Source organism: Cyprinodon variegatus, unplaced genomic scaffold (assembly GCF_000732505.1).
Source record: "Cyprinodon variegatus isolate N-32 unplaced genomic scaffold, C_variegatus-1.0 Scaffold944, whole genome shotgun sequence".
NCBI lineage: Eukaryota > Metazoa > Chordata > Actinopteri > Cyprinodontiformes > Cyprinodontidae > Cyprinodon > Cyprinodon variegatus.
In genome coordinates this window covers 141695-158084 of record NW_015151397.1, presented here as the reverse complement: position 1 = coordinate 158084, position 16390 = coordinate 141695, and the positions used below count along the sequence as shown (strand labels likewise).

At 38.3% G+C, this 16390-nt stretch overlaps 1 protein-coding gene across 2 annotated transcripts in view; it reads left to right on the top strand.

Annotated features, from left to right (window-relative positions):
* Nucleotides 1–5317, top strand: part of LOC107100196 (MICOS complex subunit Mic19-like) — a 99810-nt gene extending 94493 nt beyond the window's left edge. For both annotated transcript variants that reach the window (XM_015398602.1, XM_015398601.1), the window contains one exon: nucleotides 5232–5317. In XM_015398602.1, the coding sequence (XP_015254088.1) occupies nucleotides 5232–5255 (24 nt within the window). In that variant the 3' untranslated portion in view covers nucleotides 5256–5317. The remainder of the gene's footprint in view (nucleotides 1–5231) is intronic.
* The last annotated feature ends 11073 nt before the right edge of the window (nucleotides 5318–16390 follow it).

Below are 16390 nucleotides of genomic sequence, written 5' to 3'. Positions count from 1 at the left end.
TTCGACACTGTGGACACTGTAATCTGTACCCTCTATTCATGCATACATGTGTGCACCCATTTACAGAACACACACTGACTGCTTGCTGTTTGACACGAGAATATCATTTCCATAAGGTTTCTAAACAGAGATCACTGAATAGCCGGTTTGGAACTTATACTATTTGCATAATGCTTGCTGACACAGGCGTTCCCTGCCTTGTTTCTGTGTATACTGTAATGTAATAAGGCCAAGTGAGCAGCAGACACCATTCGGACACCACAGTCCCATATTTATCTTCTCCACTTATTGCAAGTGCAAATATTTTTTTCCCACCCTTTTCTTCCTACAGGTCGTACAGTGGTTCTACTGACGTAACTCAGGATATTAACTTGATTCCCCTTCTCTTTCACGTTGCCCCCAAAAAGACTCAATTTGCATTCATAGAGCTTTTCTATTAGATTTTTCTGAAATTGCATTGTTTTCCCAGTAAGAAGGAAAACTGTGTTTCGCGTCTCTCGGTCACTCGTGGGTATTGCTATTAGATCTAAAAGTCAGATGCAGGCACATTTTTAAGCTATGTATCATGTAAATTGCTATATGTTTTATTCATCTCACGCATCCACGCGTGTTTGCGTGCACGCTTAATGCAGCTACCTGTAAGCTCGTCAGAATGCAGCGAGGGTTATGCTCACTTTCTGGGTGCTGGGTTATAATCTTGTAAATTGTTTGGAAGCAAGCCGGAGACGGTATGGTAATCCGCTTGTGTTTATCACCCGGCAGCAATCACAGCGCACTCCTGTTCATCTGGGCTTATCTGTCTTAAGACTTGCTTTTAAAGTCATTAGGTGTAAAAGAGACGGTTCTGTGATAAGGCTTTAGAGGGATAATATACAGAATTACACAGCCTGCAGAATAAGATGGGAAGGAATGAAGTGGGTCTGATATGAGCTGATGTGGCTTCCTGATTAGGATGTTTATGCAGCTTTATCAGAGCCTCGCAGGAAGCTGCTTCAAGAACAAATGCCAAAGAATGGGGCTTTTTAGCTCCACAGGTCAGAAAATCCCAAAAGTGACCTCTAACAGTTGCTTCTCATAAGGTGTCCCAGACATTTTGTAGCCTGGATCAGAGAGATTTCTTTTAAATCCCACATTCAACCAGAACAAGCAGCACCACAGATACAGATGGTCTTGTCGACGATGCAAAATAGTTGATGAGTGGAACCGAGCTCCCAAAAATCCGACTTTTACAATCTTGACCCAACAACTGGAGACTAGCATTGTCAGCTGCTCAGCTGTTGTTACTGATAATTAGCCCTTTTATCGCAGTGGTCGGTGATAACCTCTAGCTCCACATTTGCTCCCCTTCACCACCTCTTCATTCCTTTCTTCCTTCTTCCACCATCCCTTCATCCAGAGTCACATTTTAATGCATTCAGCTCTTAACAGGCTTGATAGCAGACAGAGAGAAAGAGGCAGTGGAGGTACAGATAAAGTCTCCTCTCTCTCTCTCTCTCGCTCTCTTTCTTTCTCGATGAATAGGAGTTTATCACTGAGGCTGATCTCTCCATCCACTGCTTACTGCCTCATTCCATATTCTTGCTGCATCACTGCCTTTTTGCTCTCTATCTCTTCCTTTGCCACTTTATTTTTTAGGCTGACCCGTCTGTCTCCCCTGTCAGTCTCTAAAGCCCGAGCAAGATCCCCGTCTGTGGTGGCAGGATGTGTTGTATTTGACAGCACTGGAATGGGAAACTAGTCCGGCAGGATCATTAATATACACAGCTTTTCTTTAACTGTTGGACTGTCACATCTCATAGTTATTAAATTCCACGGTTGTGCTTTTAAAGGTATGGAAGAGGGTTTTTTTTCTCAGAAATTAACTGTTTAGATTCATCTTAAATTACTTAATTGATGGCTGGCATTCTTGCACTTATGGTCCCCCCCCAAAAAAAATATTTTTAAATCCATAAACTCTGGCCGTGGTGGGACCCAAACAACATTAGCCAATTTACTTTGCCTACTGTCGAAAGTGGATTGGCTACTTTTGCGTATGTCCCCCCAGTACGTTATTTAGGTAGGCTCCAAGCGTAACTTATACACTGTTTGGCTAGTTGTCCGCCATTACGCCGAAAAACTAGTTATTTTTGAGTAATTTTTTCACTCTTTTGCTTAAACTGGAGCATCAATGGCCATAAAGAATCCTGACAAACCTAACTGGAAAAGAAAGCCTTTTTTTTCGATGTAGCTGTAAAGTGGGAGAGAAAGTGGGAGAGAACGATCCAATTGTGTTCAGTAGATTCTTTTCAGAGATGGCGTGCCCCGAAGGGTCTGAAAATGGATGCTTTGGTCGCAAAACTTCTGCTGGACATGTAAATTACTTTTAATTCTGTAATGAACCCTTCTGTAAACACTGTATATTTTTAAACCTGCAGCAACACGAACACACTAATAAATTGTATATATAACTTGCAGTGAAAATGCCGGCAGACTTCCTCTTCTTATGGAGATTTCATGCTGACTAGGTGAATCCTCGCACTTTGCTGCCTCTCTAGGTGAAATACAAAATTACTGGCAGAAGTATTTCCAGCAGAGAGAACTTTTGCAAAGGAAGGGGTACTCACGCATGCGCAAAATTCAAAAATACACAAACAGCTTTTGGACATATCTTCCACCTCAGAATCCTCTTTCCTGCTTTTATATCTAAACCTGCAACATCATAAGAGCTCATGATTATCTAGATAGAAGGAACTACCTTTAACCACTTCAAAGATGTGTTAAAAACACAAGATATTTGCAAGTATTAGCTTTATTTTTTTATTGAGTAGTGTAGAGATTTTTTTTATTATTATTTGACTTTTATTTAGTTGAAGGAACCCCCCCATGTGAAAGTATTCAAAGCATTTTTTTTTTTTTTTGCTGTATTCAGTGTTTTTTCAGGTGATCCTGCAGATTTCTTTATTTTGATTATTTTACCATCTCTAATTTTTACCTTTTATTAATCTGGATGTGTAACGAACGGAATTCGAGGACCCAGAAATCAACCAGAACACAGAGAAACGGTTTAACATTTTATTATAAAGAAACTGCAGCAGGATGTGAAAGTCTCGTCTGACATAGGAGCTGGATCTCTCAGTCTTCGAAAAAATGCTTGTATCCAAACACAGAGAATCACCAGTGTCGCCTGTTGGCTTGTGACCTCACAGAGCCTTGTTTTGCCCAGAAATTCGTCTAGGACATCTAAAGGGAATCTCTTAGTGTTTGTTAAAGGCTTGTCCTACGGAATGCAATGGGTCAGAACAGCGAGAGCAGAATCGTGCAGGTATAGCAAAAGGACCAACCAGAGTGAGAGGTCCGTGAGCTGGTCCAAGGTCCAAGCCCGGTGATCTGATTTCCAGAGGGAATCAGAGTGGCTATCAAAGGGAGTTTCAGGGCACCGTTCCAGGTCTGGTAACAGATCAGAAATCAGATCAGGCTGGTTTCAGACAGGCTCAGATAATCTAGAAACAAGACAGGTCAGGCAAACAGGCAGGGAATCAGATCATATGGGGTTCAGACATGCTCAGAAACAGGGAGGGATCAGGTCAGGCAAACAGGGAGGAAGTCAGGAACAAAATACTCGAATAGATGTCAGCGGGTGGCTTGAAATAATCTGGCACTGATGTCTGGTCTGAAGGCTGGTTATATACTAATAGGTGAAGGTGGATCAGATGAGTGGTAATGAGAACATAGCGGAGCTGAGCAGTTGTTTCTTGTAAGGAAAGACCAGCATCAGTGCTGAGATCATTACAGGATGAATAATTGGAGTTAAATCACTCTTCATTTGGTGTAACTGATATAGATTTCACCCACCCTAACAAAAACCTCAATGCTATCTAAAGTTTGCTGAAATCACTATGATTGTTATTTGATATTTGCTAAGAATGAGATAAACTGAAGAGAAAAGGGCCACAATCTGATTCATTGGTCCTCAACATCAGCAGGACCAAGGAGGTCATAGAGGAGGACTACAGGAGGTCAAAGGAGGCTGAACACCGCTGCATACAGAGAGGCGGTAAAGTGTGTGGTTTGCATCGAGTTCCTGAAAGTTCACATCACCTCTGACCTCTCCTGGACAGAGAACACCTCCCACTTGGTAAAAAAAAAGGATCAACAGCAGCTTTATTTTTATTTTTTTCTTCAGGCAGTTGAAACAGACTTGATTCACTTCTCAGCTGCTCAGACACATCTACAGGAACACCATTTAAAGCAGATTGAGCTTTTCCTTCACTCACACAAACCCCTCCTCAGAAACACAAACAAAATGACACACAAACTACTGGTATTCTGAGTAAATTGGCCTCTATATTATATTTATATAACTGTCAGAAAAAGAAAATCAATTATCAGTTTGAGGCTCATTTAATATAAATGAAGAACTTCTTAGATTTATTAAAAATGAATGTGTTTTATAGAAGTTATATAAAAATATTCCTAGTTTCCTGTTAAAGGTTTACCTTTCTAATTTTTTTTGTTTAAGTTTAGGTGACTGCAATAAAAGACAAAACTATATTTTTATGCAATAATTATGGCCATTATTTTGTTTTGAGGAGTAATAAAGTAAAAACAATGAGGAGGACTCTCCATGGTGTTTTTTTTTTTAATGGAACTCAACTTGAGAATGTATTTTTAAGATCTTTTTTATGAGATTGTCAGAGAGACTGTCCTGCAGGTGTTTTCCTCTAGTTGGTATTCTAGGAGAAACTGTTTTTATCCAATATTTATTTTATGGCTAGTTCAATTGTGTGGGAAATAAACTGTGATACCTTCAGAGAGATCTTACAGGGCTGTTATTAAGGTGGTCACTGAGGAACAGAGTATTTTTGCTTCTTCCTTTTTTATCTATGTTAGACCTGTTCTTTATATCTCCTGCTTCCTCTTCCTTCCCTCTTACTCATCTTCTCTTAGGTGATTTTTCTTGTCACATCTACTGCAGAAGGCTGTTTCAAATGGTTATTGACAAGGAGAGCTGGGGATTTGTGCTTGCACTTATCGCTAATATGGAATCCTGTGCCCTTGGGTCTCTTCTCTGCTTCTTGAACTCACTTCATCCTCTTCTCTTTTATTGTACTCTCAGGCTTTCCTCTCTTTGTGTCCTCTTTCATGTGTGAAATAATATCTTCCTCCTCTGTTTTTCTGTTTTGATTTATATATTTTTTATTTTTTTTTTTTGCCGCTCCTCTGACACACTCTCCTTTCTGATTTGTCAACAGAACCAGTTGAGGACTGGGGGATAAGGATGAAGGAGAAAAAAAAGGAGGAGCAATTCTGAGTATATTGGGGATTATAGGTTGATGGACTGACAAACTCAGTCAAAGCGGAGTAGGAGAGGAATGAGTCAGCACCAAGACACGCACCTTCAGAACCCTGTGGAGCACCGAACCAGACTAGACACTGAACACAACACCCTGAGAAAGAAATAAACACACTGTTTTCCTTAGCTTCTACCTTCCTCCCTACCTCTTTTACCTTTTGTCGATCTCTCCTGTGAGTACGGCAGAGAGGCAGTGGTACTGTGTGATGTTTTGGATACACAGCATGGGGGAGAACAATGGGATACAACACGACCGAGCTTGGCCGTAAACTTTACCTCAAACTGTTAACCACCTCCAGAAAGCCAGCCTTCCCTTTCTCAGGTTCCTTGGACTGATATCCTCTCACCTTAACTGATAAAAACCAAATGTCCATCCTAGTAAATGTCACATCTACTTTGTTCTCCATCATTTGTTGTTTTCCTGCTCCTCATGCACAATAATGTATACAAATACACATATAGGCATCTGTTACATCTTTGCAGTTGTTTGGTTTACAGTAACTTTGTGGTGATTTTCATGTTAGTATCTGTGTCAAACTTTCACAAACACCAACACCTGTTTGTTTTGAGGAAATAAAAGTAAAAAATTATAATTTTGTTATGAATTTGTTCCTTTATTCAATCAGTCATGAGTAAAGAATAGGATATGTTAGTGCCTTAAAAGCCTGCAGTGCTACTCATACTTCATAAGGCCTTTCTTGACTTGCACAAAGCTTAAACTGCTAGCACTGTTATCAACCCACGTAAAGGTCATACAGGATGATGTGGATCTGAATATTTGAAAATAAATAATTCTTGGTCTGAGTAAATTAGACTTAAATGGCCAAAAGATAAATTTTGAACCCAAAAGAAAAACAGACATTTACATACAAAACCTTTCTTTTCCTATAATGAAGGCAATCATTATAATATACTTACATCTTGTTACATATGTAGTAAGTTTGGTGCCCATACAGTAAGCAACTGAGAAGTTATACATGTTTAGATAAAAATCTAAATAGATGAAGGGAGGATGTTGGGCAGATAGAAAAAGACCTAAATATACATTTTATTCCATAAATTAATTTCCATATTTATTCCATAAATAAAAAAAACAACTCTGCAATCAAGTCAATCGAAATTACCTCCTGGTTGCCTACTGTTCTCAAACAGGGATTTTATGAAGCCTGGTGTTTTCTCTTTCTCTAAAATAAGAAAAACAAAACTGTCCAAGTAATTTACCTAAATGAAATAAAACGTTCTTTACTGTAAATTCTTTTACTTATTGACCATTTTGATTTGCTGTATGACCAGATATCAATAACAACTGTATGGTTTAGGACCAGTTTAGCGCTCAGTAATGTATTCAAAGAAAACTTTAGCCTGCTTCATCAAACTGAATGGGTGGGACCCAGGATTTGGAGTATATTCTGCAACAGAGAGGATTAAATTTCCCTCAAAACTCTTAACTCTATTTTTTATCTATTTCCTGTCTTTTCCAATACAACTTCATTTTCTTTCTGTTTGATAAAAATAGCATTATTTTTCTTAGACAAATATTCATTTTTTTCTCTCGTCTCTCTTTGACTTCTCCCAGTCGCAGACTACAACTTTATTCTCGCCTGTCAGAGCTCTCTACATTTTTTTTTTCTGCATTCTGCAAAACTCCCGCTTGGATTGTGCTAAACCAACAAACTGCATTTCTACGAATTTAGTCTGAGTGGGCGGTGGTAATTCACAGCCTCCTTTTACAGCTGCCATAATGGTGGGGATGTGTTGTTAAAAGGGACACGGCCTGAGTCTGATGTGATCGCAGGTCATCACAGAGGAGAACTTATCTTAATTCGGCATCAGAAGGAGCAGCTCTGTGATGGACAGGCCAAGAGGAGCAGGGAGTGTGTGTGCGCAAGCGTGTGATTTGTTGTGACTAATCCGCCTCTGAATGTCAGTCAGCTGTCCTTCTGCTTTTTGACTTTTGGAGTCTCAGAGGGGTTAAGGCTTTTCTGTGTGTGTGTGAGGGGCTTTCTAAAGGTTCTGGGTAATGGATTTTGAGGTTCATGGCAGGTGTTTCTCCAAGGACCAGAACAAGTTTCCTTTTTTGTCATCTTTTGTCACTTGTCTCTACAATCTAACAATGCACCAAGAATAATCAGTTTAAGTCTGCATTCACTTTCTAATTGGATAACATATCTGATACGTTAGAATATGATTACGACGAGAAAAAAAACTAAAAGTAGCTTTTTTGGAGTCAATTTTTTTCCACCATGGCCCCAAATGCCATTAAATATCTATAGATAATACGACACCAATAGTTTAATTCTGTTACGTCTATAGAAAGAAGGAAACTTGATTGCTTTAGTTGTTAATAAACTGGTAGATTGAATTTGGATTTTACTGATGGAAAGAAAGGCATCTTGATTGCAATATCTTTTACTCCCTATGCTTACAAATTAAAGACACTTGTATAAAGTTAAATGCCGAATTCGTTCTATTCATGCAAACTTCATAGTCCTTTCAAAATGAGTAGGATTTATGTTAAATGCTGCAGCGCTTCTCCTTTTTAAATTATTTGCCTTTCTTTTTATTCAGTATGTCTGTTTTTACAGTTATTGAATTATTATCTTCAGTGATTTTTTGTTTGTTTCTTAAGACTAAATGCATTTACTACCTTAAGACTGAATGTATTTACTACCTAATTCATAATAATAGTGACAGTAATAATGTGATAGGATATGGTTAATGGTCACGTTTTGTTTGATCTGCTCCCAGAACGTTTTTCCACACTTGTTGTTAAAACCAGTGTATCTGACTTCATATCTGTCATTTTCTAATTTTACTCTTTCTGATCGTTTCCTCGTTTGTATCGGCCATGTGAGAATCAAGTGTGCAGTCTTATCATGACACATGCACTTCTCCCCTAAAAAGCCTTCCTAATTTCTCCAGTCTTTGTCATGACTATCGTGCTTTAGATTATTCTAATTATGATAATTTCTCTTTTAAACAGACAAAAAGGAAGACCCTCAGAGGTCAACCGCACTGTCACTAGCTGCTGAGCAGATGGTGATGGTGCAGTATGCATGCAGAGTATGTCGCATTACAGGGATAATTCTGACAGATTGTTTGTGAGAAGTACACACTCTACCAAATGCCATATTGCCTTGAAAAAGGTATTTATATGCTTTGAGTCAGGCCAAGCAAAGAAAGCATGCTTTTATAAATTCTCTTTAACAGTTGTTTCCATTTTTTTTTTATTTTTTTTCATTTTAAACATGCAGTAACAGGTCAGACGAGGACTAATTAACAGTTTGGTCTATATTTAAAATTTCATATGTGACTGAAAAATAGCACTGCCATGAAGACACCATACACCTCCGTACAGAAAAACATGGTAGTGGCAGAATCATGCTGGGGCTCTGCTTACTTATAAGAGCCCATTATTATACCCATTTTTAAATTGGCCGGAAAACCAGTGTACGTCCGGGAACAAACGGTTTTTAGTGGCAGTGGGAACAGCTCACTGACGCGTGTCTACCCGGGTCAAACGACTTGGCAAGCAACCCGTGTTAAAATGGCCTCAGCTCTGATCGGCGTGTTGTGGGAACACCAGACCCAGTTTGACCCGCTAAATTACGTGATAACTTTGAGCGCAACATACGTACGTCACAGCTTCGCAACATTATATTTTAAATAACAAGCCCAAAAAACTCTGCTTGTATTCAAAAAACATGGCAAACACTGGCAAGATAGAGTGATTTGTGAGCTCCTTATGATCCGCAGAGAAGAGGAGATTCGTCGGCAGGTTTTAGGCATCGTTCGAGTACGCGCTGCCTCCCGTCCATGTTGCTCTCCATTATTTACTTCACAGATTCCCATTGCACTGTCGACATCAGATATGCTCACCTAGCGTGATGCCTTCATCAGACACATCAGACAATGGCCATTCAGCTTGCTATTTTGGTCAAATGCGGTTAGCAGGTCAACCCAATTTTTTGTGTGAAACTGTTTTTTATTAGTTTTTTTTATCAGTTGTTAGTTTTTTATTTATACATGAAAATTGAAACATCAACAATACACATTTGTCCTCTTTTTTTATGTGAACAAAAAACAAAGACAATACAAAATCAAAACCAAACGAAAATGACATAAATAAACAACAACTTTCTCAACCCGCCTCTCTCCCTTTCCCTGGGACTTACATCTTATCACACAGAGAATCAAAACAAATTATCCTCAAATAGAGTTATTAATATATTGCTGAACCCAGTTTTTTAAAACCCGGGATTTCAGGGTAAAAGGGGCTTCAGACGTTGTTTGAGGCCTGGTTCCAATAGACTAAAACCAATTTTTGTGGTCCTAAAGTAAAACTGTATGAGGGAAACCTAACCTCTCATTACCTTGTCACTGGGTGGTGGCGGCATCATGCTGTGGGGTTATTGTTATTCAGCAGGGAGTAGGGAAACTGATGAGTTTTCAGCCTGGACTTTATGCATGGAGTAGCAAGTAAAAAGGAGGAATTATCCACGGGTCTGTTAGATAAAAGCTTCACATTATAGTGTTTAATTTTTGGTAATAGCTTGTAACATTTAGGAAATAAGTTTAGATATTTTTTAAATTATGTTATTAAATCATACATTTTTCGATTATTCAATAATCTTAGAAATCTGTATTAACTATTCTGTCATCACTCTGCTTGTGTTATCTTCCATTTTCAGAAGCTTATATATCCCTACAGTGTTCCGGTCTCTGTGTGAAACGTATGCCTTTGTTACTCCCACCAACACCAGTTCCTGTACTGGGTTGCTCATCATAAAGATAAAGAGAATTTCATTTCAGTGCTTTTATGATATTTCCGTTCTATACTGCCTCGATTCTTTAAATGAAAAAAAAAAAAAAAGACATATCACAAAGCACTTAACTCTGCAGCTTCTCTACCATGATGACTAACCACATTGGATGTAATGACCTTCTCTGAGGAAAGAAGTGCTTTTCACTTTAAAGTCCTCCCAATGCTCGCTCTCTGGCTCTGATCCGATTGTGTCTCGGTCTTCCCACACAGGCTGCTGCTTCTTTTTGCATTTACTCCCCTTATTTAGTTCCTTTTTATTGCATCCCTTTCTTTTTCCTCTAACTTTTTTCCCTCACTCTCTGTAACTCATACCGAAGAATAGACTGGCAGCCTGAGGGGCGGATCTGTTGGAGCTGATTGGCTCTCCTTGCTTTGCCAATGAGGTGTGAAACGTCTGTCATGCTACTTTAACTCTTCTCTGAGGGCAGCCCTCGCCTCGCTTTTCATACGGATAGCTTTCACACAATATGCTTTGAAATATGACCCAACTTAGATCCACACGAGCAGGATAAAGTTTATCAGTATGGTTTAGGTTTAGGCATGGAGTTCATGATCCAGTTTGAAAATATGGAGATAAGAAAAGTAAGATGCAGACAAAAAGGAAGTTCCTGATTGTCAGATATGCCAGTGGGCTGTGCAGATGAGAGCAGATTGTTGTACACTTCATTCTAGTAATGGCCAGGCAGATGGCAGGCTGCTCTGTAGCCTCTGCTTAAGCTGATGGCTCTATTCATCAGGCTGCTACGCCCTTCCTGCAGCCCTGCATTGCCTCACAATTTATGGGCTCTTTTTCTCACACACTTCCTCTGCTCTTTTCTGCTTCTTATTTATTTATTTTTTTGTGTGTTAGCCTGCACTTCGTCTGTCTTCCCTGAGTGTGCCATGGTGTCCGTCGGGCCGACTCCATGAAAGGCTGTTTGGCTGCAGCCAGAACTGTTGCTGCTGGGGGAATGGACTGTTGGCACTGTTCTAGAAAGTGCTGCTCCATTCCTGTGTTGTTTAAAGTTTGGGTCATGCTCATGCTTGTGGGAGCAGACAAAGATCTTTAGATTCATTTGATATATTGCATTTTCAAATGTATATCCAAGTCTTTACTCTAAATATATATTTTGGGAAACAGAAGACATTTGAGGGCGATTATTATTTGAAAATCTTTTGAAAGGATCCAAAGTTTTAATTCATAGTTGTGCAAAATTAGAAGAGTAAATTGAATATGTAAACATTTTAGGTGAATAATTTTAGCTTGACAGAAATTTCTAGACTTGAATATAATAACTGATGAGAAAGAAATATCCTTTACTACTGAACTTGTTAAAAATGTTGTCACTTTTTTTGTTATTGTTAAGTTCAATATGGGAATTAGTGATTTTTTCACTTTTAACAGTTTGAGCTCCTCAGAATAATTAACACCAGAAAATTTAGCAATAAATCTGTTTTGGAAATAATGTGCATAAATACAAGTTTCTCAAAACAATTTAAAGATTTTATAATGACAATATTGTCTGCATCATCTTTTTTTTAGAATGACAGATTATTACTTCTATGAATTATGTTTTGATTTAAAAAAAAACCGCTTTATTGCTACTCTTACTTTAAAAGAGGTAAAATAACTACACAAAAGAAACATTAATCAGGCATAAATCATGAGCCTGCTGTCCTGGTGGGGAGAAGCTAAAGAGATAAAGAACTATCTGTTGAATAAGTGATGGTGGTGGTGTGGCAGCACTGTGTGGCTCTATCTGTGTTTGTGAAGAGAAAAGAGAGGAGAGATGCAGTGAATGAGAGCTTCGACTCTTAGTTTCCCTCCAGAGATAAAGGAAACGGTAATGAGACCCTGAGCTGCTGCGCTGAGGAGACGGCGGCACCACCAGGGGAAGAGAATGACCTTGGCGTCCATATCAACAGCTGCTCCTACACACACACACACTCAGGCTTGCAGCAATCAAGCAACTTGTTAAGTTCTCCATGGATAGCTGAAGAGTTCTTGCCTTGTGAATATTATGGGTTGTGTTTGGAAATGTTCAGTCTTGCATAAAAATGTTGAATTTTCTTGGATTTTCTCAAAAGCACATCAAGTTGCTCAGACTGTTGCCATAAAATGTTAAAAAGAATGTGAATTATCTTAGAGATTCAAAGATTGTTAGTGTTCTTGAGCAGAAATATGAAGCTAAACAAAGAAGACCTGTCCCACTTCTTTGTTTAGTGACTGTAGTTTTACTGAGATGGAGGCAACAGATTGCATGTTTAAAGTGTGTCAGAGTAACAACACTTATGTTGGAAATGCTTTCTTTACGTGCATTTTTCCAGGCTATACATCAAAAACCTATCTGTTGCGAAGGCTGCAGCTCGAACAGCAGAAGTTTGGTAACGAGAGACAAAAAGACAGACTCTGACAAAAGATACACATTTTTCATAGGCTGCATTTGGACGATTTAGCTTTTTTTTTTTTTTTTTTTTACCAAAGCTTTGACTTCATGTCATGATGCCTTTTAGCTTGCAGTGGGTAAAAATGATTATTGCATCAAAAAAAGCTTAGCTACTTGTTGCACATGTAACATAAGACAACTAGCTCTGCAAACAGCGATTATTTTGCTAATTGATTAATCTGTCGATTTAGTTTTTTGATTAATAATTGGATAGCCAAAGATTCCTTGTTAGAATGTTTGTTACAAAATTAAAACAGGTGAAACTAAAACTTTTCACTTAAGGAGTTCTGGATATAGCATATTGACAGACAAAATGGATTTATATCTTAAATAAAAATGTTTACATATTTTTTTTACAATGTTGGTATAATTGCTGCTCAGAGCAGGTTTCTCTTTCAGCTAAAGGTCTGTTTTAGAGTCTCTATACTCTATAACCATTAATGTATTACTAAATTAGTTGTCGGTTATTTCAATAATCGATTAATGTTGATTAATCTGATTGTTTCAGCCCTAAAGGCAACAATTAAAAATGACTGTATAAAATTCTCCCTTGGTAAAACAATTTTCAAAAGTTCCACATGTTCATGGTATAACTGGATTAGGTGATGTACCTTACCTAGAGAGCCTAGATTAAGACTCTTCTCTAACAAGCAGTCTATGATTGTGACTCTAATTAGAGACAAAATACCAGTGGAAGCAGGTCAGTAGATGCCTTCACTCTGTTAGCTGCACAACTAAGTCATACCTCGCCATGGTCAACTTCAGCTAAGTTGAACCTTGAAAGCAGCACACAGTGTGGCTTCCTGAGATTTAAAACTGCAGAAACCCGTTTTTATGAGGCAGATGCTTCAAATAAAGGCTGACTGCAGCACAGCTGTTGCCACTTTTGGTCTCAAAAAGCCTTTTAGAACTGACATTCAAAATCTCCAGAATCAAATTTGTACATACAGCTGCCAAAACACTGAATGCAGGTCAGAAAGATTGCACTTTGAATGGATGCAACAACGGCTAAAGAAAGAGAGGAAAATGACTTATATATCTGAAGCATTTTAACGTTGGGCATTTGTCTGTGTCGGTGCTGTGGTGGCCTATTTAGTCCTCATTGGTCTCAGATCAACAAACTAAGGTTGAGGAGTTTTGGCTAAAACCTCTAAAAACGCTGGAACAGTAAAAAGCTGCACAAGAAAAATGATGCATGGAAAAGATAAGAATCATAAAGAAAAATGATGTGAATAAAAATAGTATTATAACTAAAACAAAAGACCTATAAAAAGCAGATGAATTGAAACCTCAGAAAAAAGTTAGAGAAAAGAAAGTAAAGGTACTTTTCCATTATGTTCTTTTTTAAAACTTAGCCATTATTTTTATTATATAAATGTTTTACAATATAATAGAACAGCAGCATGTGAATATACCATGACATACTTCTTTAGTTTTATACTGTTTACAGTAAGCAAATATAACCGTTTGGGAACCTGAAATTCTCATTAAAAGTCAAAAACTCAGTCTTCTGTAAAATAAGACTGACTTCAGAGAATAAAGGAAACAGCTAACGTGTATTTCAAAGTTCTGATTGTAATTGTGTTGACAGTTTTTACCAAGTAGCTTAATTTGTTCTAAAACATAATTAGAAAACGAAACAAAACAGTATCGCTTTGGAGGCAGCAGAGCAGCACATGTCCAATCTTTTTACCTCCTAGCATTAGGAATATCAAAAGAAACCCTTTTTTTCCCCTCTTTTCATTCCTTTGTAAGCAATCCATCCTTTCCAATAATGTTAGTTTGAAAACAACCCTCTACATGCTCTGTATTGTCTTGCATAGCATACTGCCCATGCTATATTTTTCCCTCGAAATGGTTTTGAGGTTCACATTCATTTATTCCATAACAATAAATCAAAGTTAAAGCATTAAAAAATTCTAATATAGTTTTTTTTATGAAGTAATAGTAATACATGTTAAGGTTAGAAACCCCCTACATGTCAGAAAGTGACATAACAAGTGGGTAAACCTGTTACATGGGCCTGCATAAGCCTATCCATCCGTGACCTGCGAGGAGCCAGTTTAGACTAATCCCCACAACTGTATAAAATTGTTTTCTTAACATTCTGAAGGCGATTTAAACTACTTTATGTTTACAACTTGTGCCGTGTCTTTCCTTTGATGTGATGTAGAGCTGCTGCCTGGACCATTTAATTTGTCTACAAGCTCTATCCACTCTGGTTGGCTGAAGCCTGCTAACATGCATAAAGTACTTACTATTTCTATAATGATGGAAATCTCTTAGGTGTGAGCTATCGTACGAGGAGCATCAGCATGTTAAACCAGCAGACACACCTGAAATGCAAAGCTTGCATGGAAACTCACAATAGACCCAAAAAGGTATGTATTATTTAGAATATGGGAAAAACGCTTGCAAAATGTGAGCTCTGATGTTTTAAGCAAAGCCTGGAGGGCGAATAGGAATGCTCCACATTAAAACACAGACTCACAAGCTAAAGCATGCTTTCTGCTTTGCACCTCATTTTCCTATTTATGTAACATGACTTGAGGCTCTGAAAACGCAGACACAGTCTGATATGATTATCCCCATTTGGTGTCTGCGACTGGGCTATATTGAGAAGGTGGCGTCATCCCAAACACATACACCCATCTGTACCACCCAGGGGACGACACCAGATTAGCTTTGAGGCATTGAACTTAGGTAATACATCGTAAAATGCTCACTGCCCATTACAGATAATCGCAGGCTATACGATGTTAAAATGGGAAAAAAAATCAAAGATCTGATTTGGAAGCTAACTAACACTGCAATAGGGTCAAATGTATTTGTTCAAATGTATAGCAAATAAAAGATGGATCTCAAGAAGGCAGAGGGTGAAAAATATACTTTTTTAAACATTGCAAACACGATTAGTCTGAAAAGGAAGAAAAGATAGTAAAATATAAAAGGAAAATTAAATGTATAATCACCAGGAAGTTAGATAATTTTTTTTCCATCTTAAAACATGTAAATCCCTTTATTGTCCCACAATGGGGAAATTCTCTCTTTGCATCCTTAAATCCCCAGCCCAGTGGGCTGCCATTGTGTGGCGCCCTTGGAGCAGTGTAGAGTTAATGGTTTTGCTCAGGAACCCAGAATGGAGGCTGAGGGGATCGGGTTGTATCAACCTCGTTCTCTGAGCATAGACTGAACTTTAAACCAAGTTAGTGACTAACCCGTTTAGATTATCCTCCGTCAGGTTTTTGTGGTCACTAACCTGTGTTTCCTCTCGCCATGGTTACCTACTTTAATGCCCTAGTTGCTGCTGCTGCAGATCCACACACCATCCATCGTAGCTTTAATAAGTGCTTTTTAAGTTATCCCACTGTCTGTCTTGCCTGAATACTGGGTCCCTCTGTTCTGAGTCATTACACTATGGCTAAATAATTCACAAAGAAGTAAAACTACTTTTAATATTGATTACTGTCTTTTTGAAATGTAATTAAATAATAGAATGATCATTTCACAAATAAAAGGACAATGTATTTCAACATTTTAATCAGATATTGTTTTCCTTTCTGGCTGCCTGGTGACGCAGTTTGTAGCAGTATTGGTTTGCACCTCCCACATTCTTAAAATATACTGCTAGGCTTGTTTGTGTTTTAATTGACAATGTGCAAGCTTGGTTGTCTGTCTTTGTGTTGCCCTGTAAAAGACTGGAGACCTGTACAGGGGGTAGCGCACCTTTCACCCATACACTACTGGAGATGGAGATGCCTACTGGATGGATGGATGGATGGATGGATGGATGGATGGATGGATGGA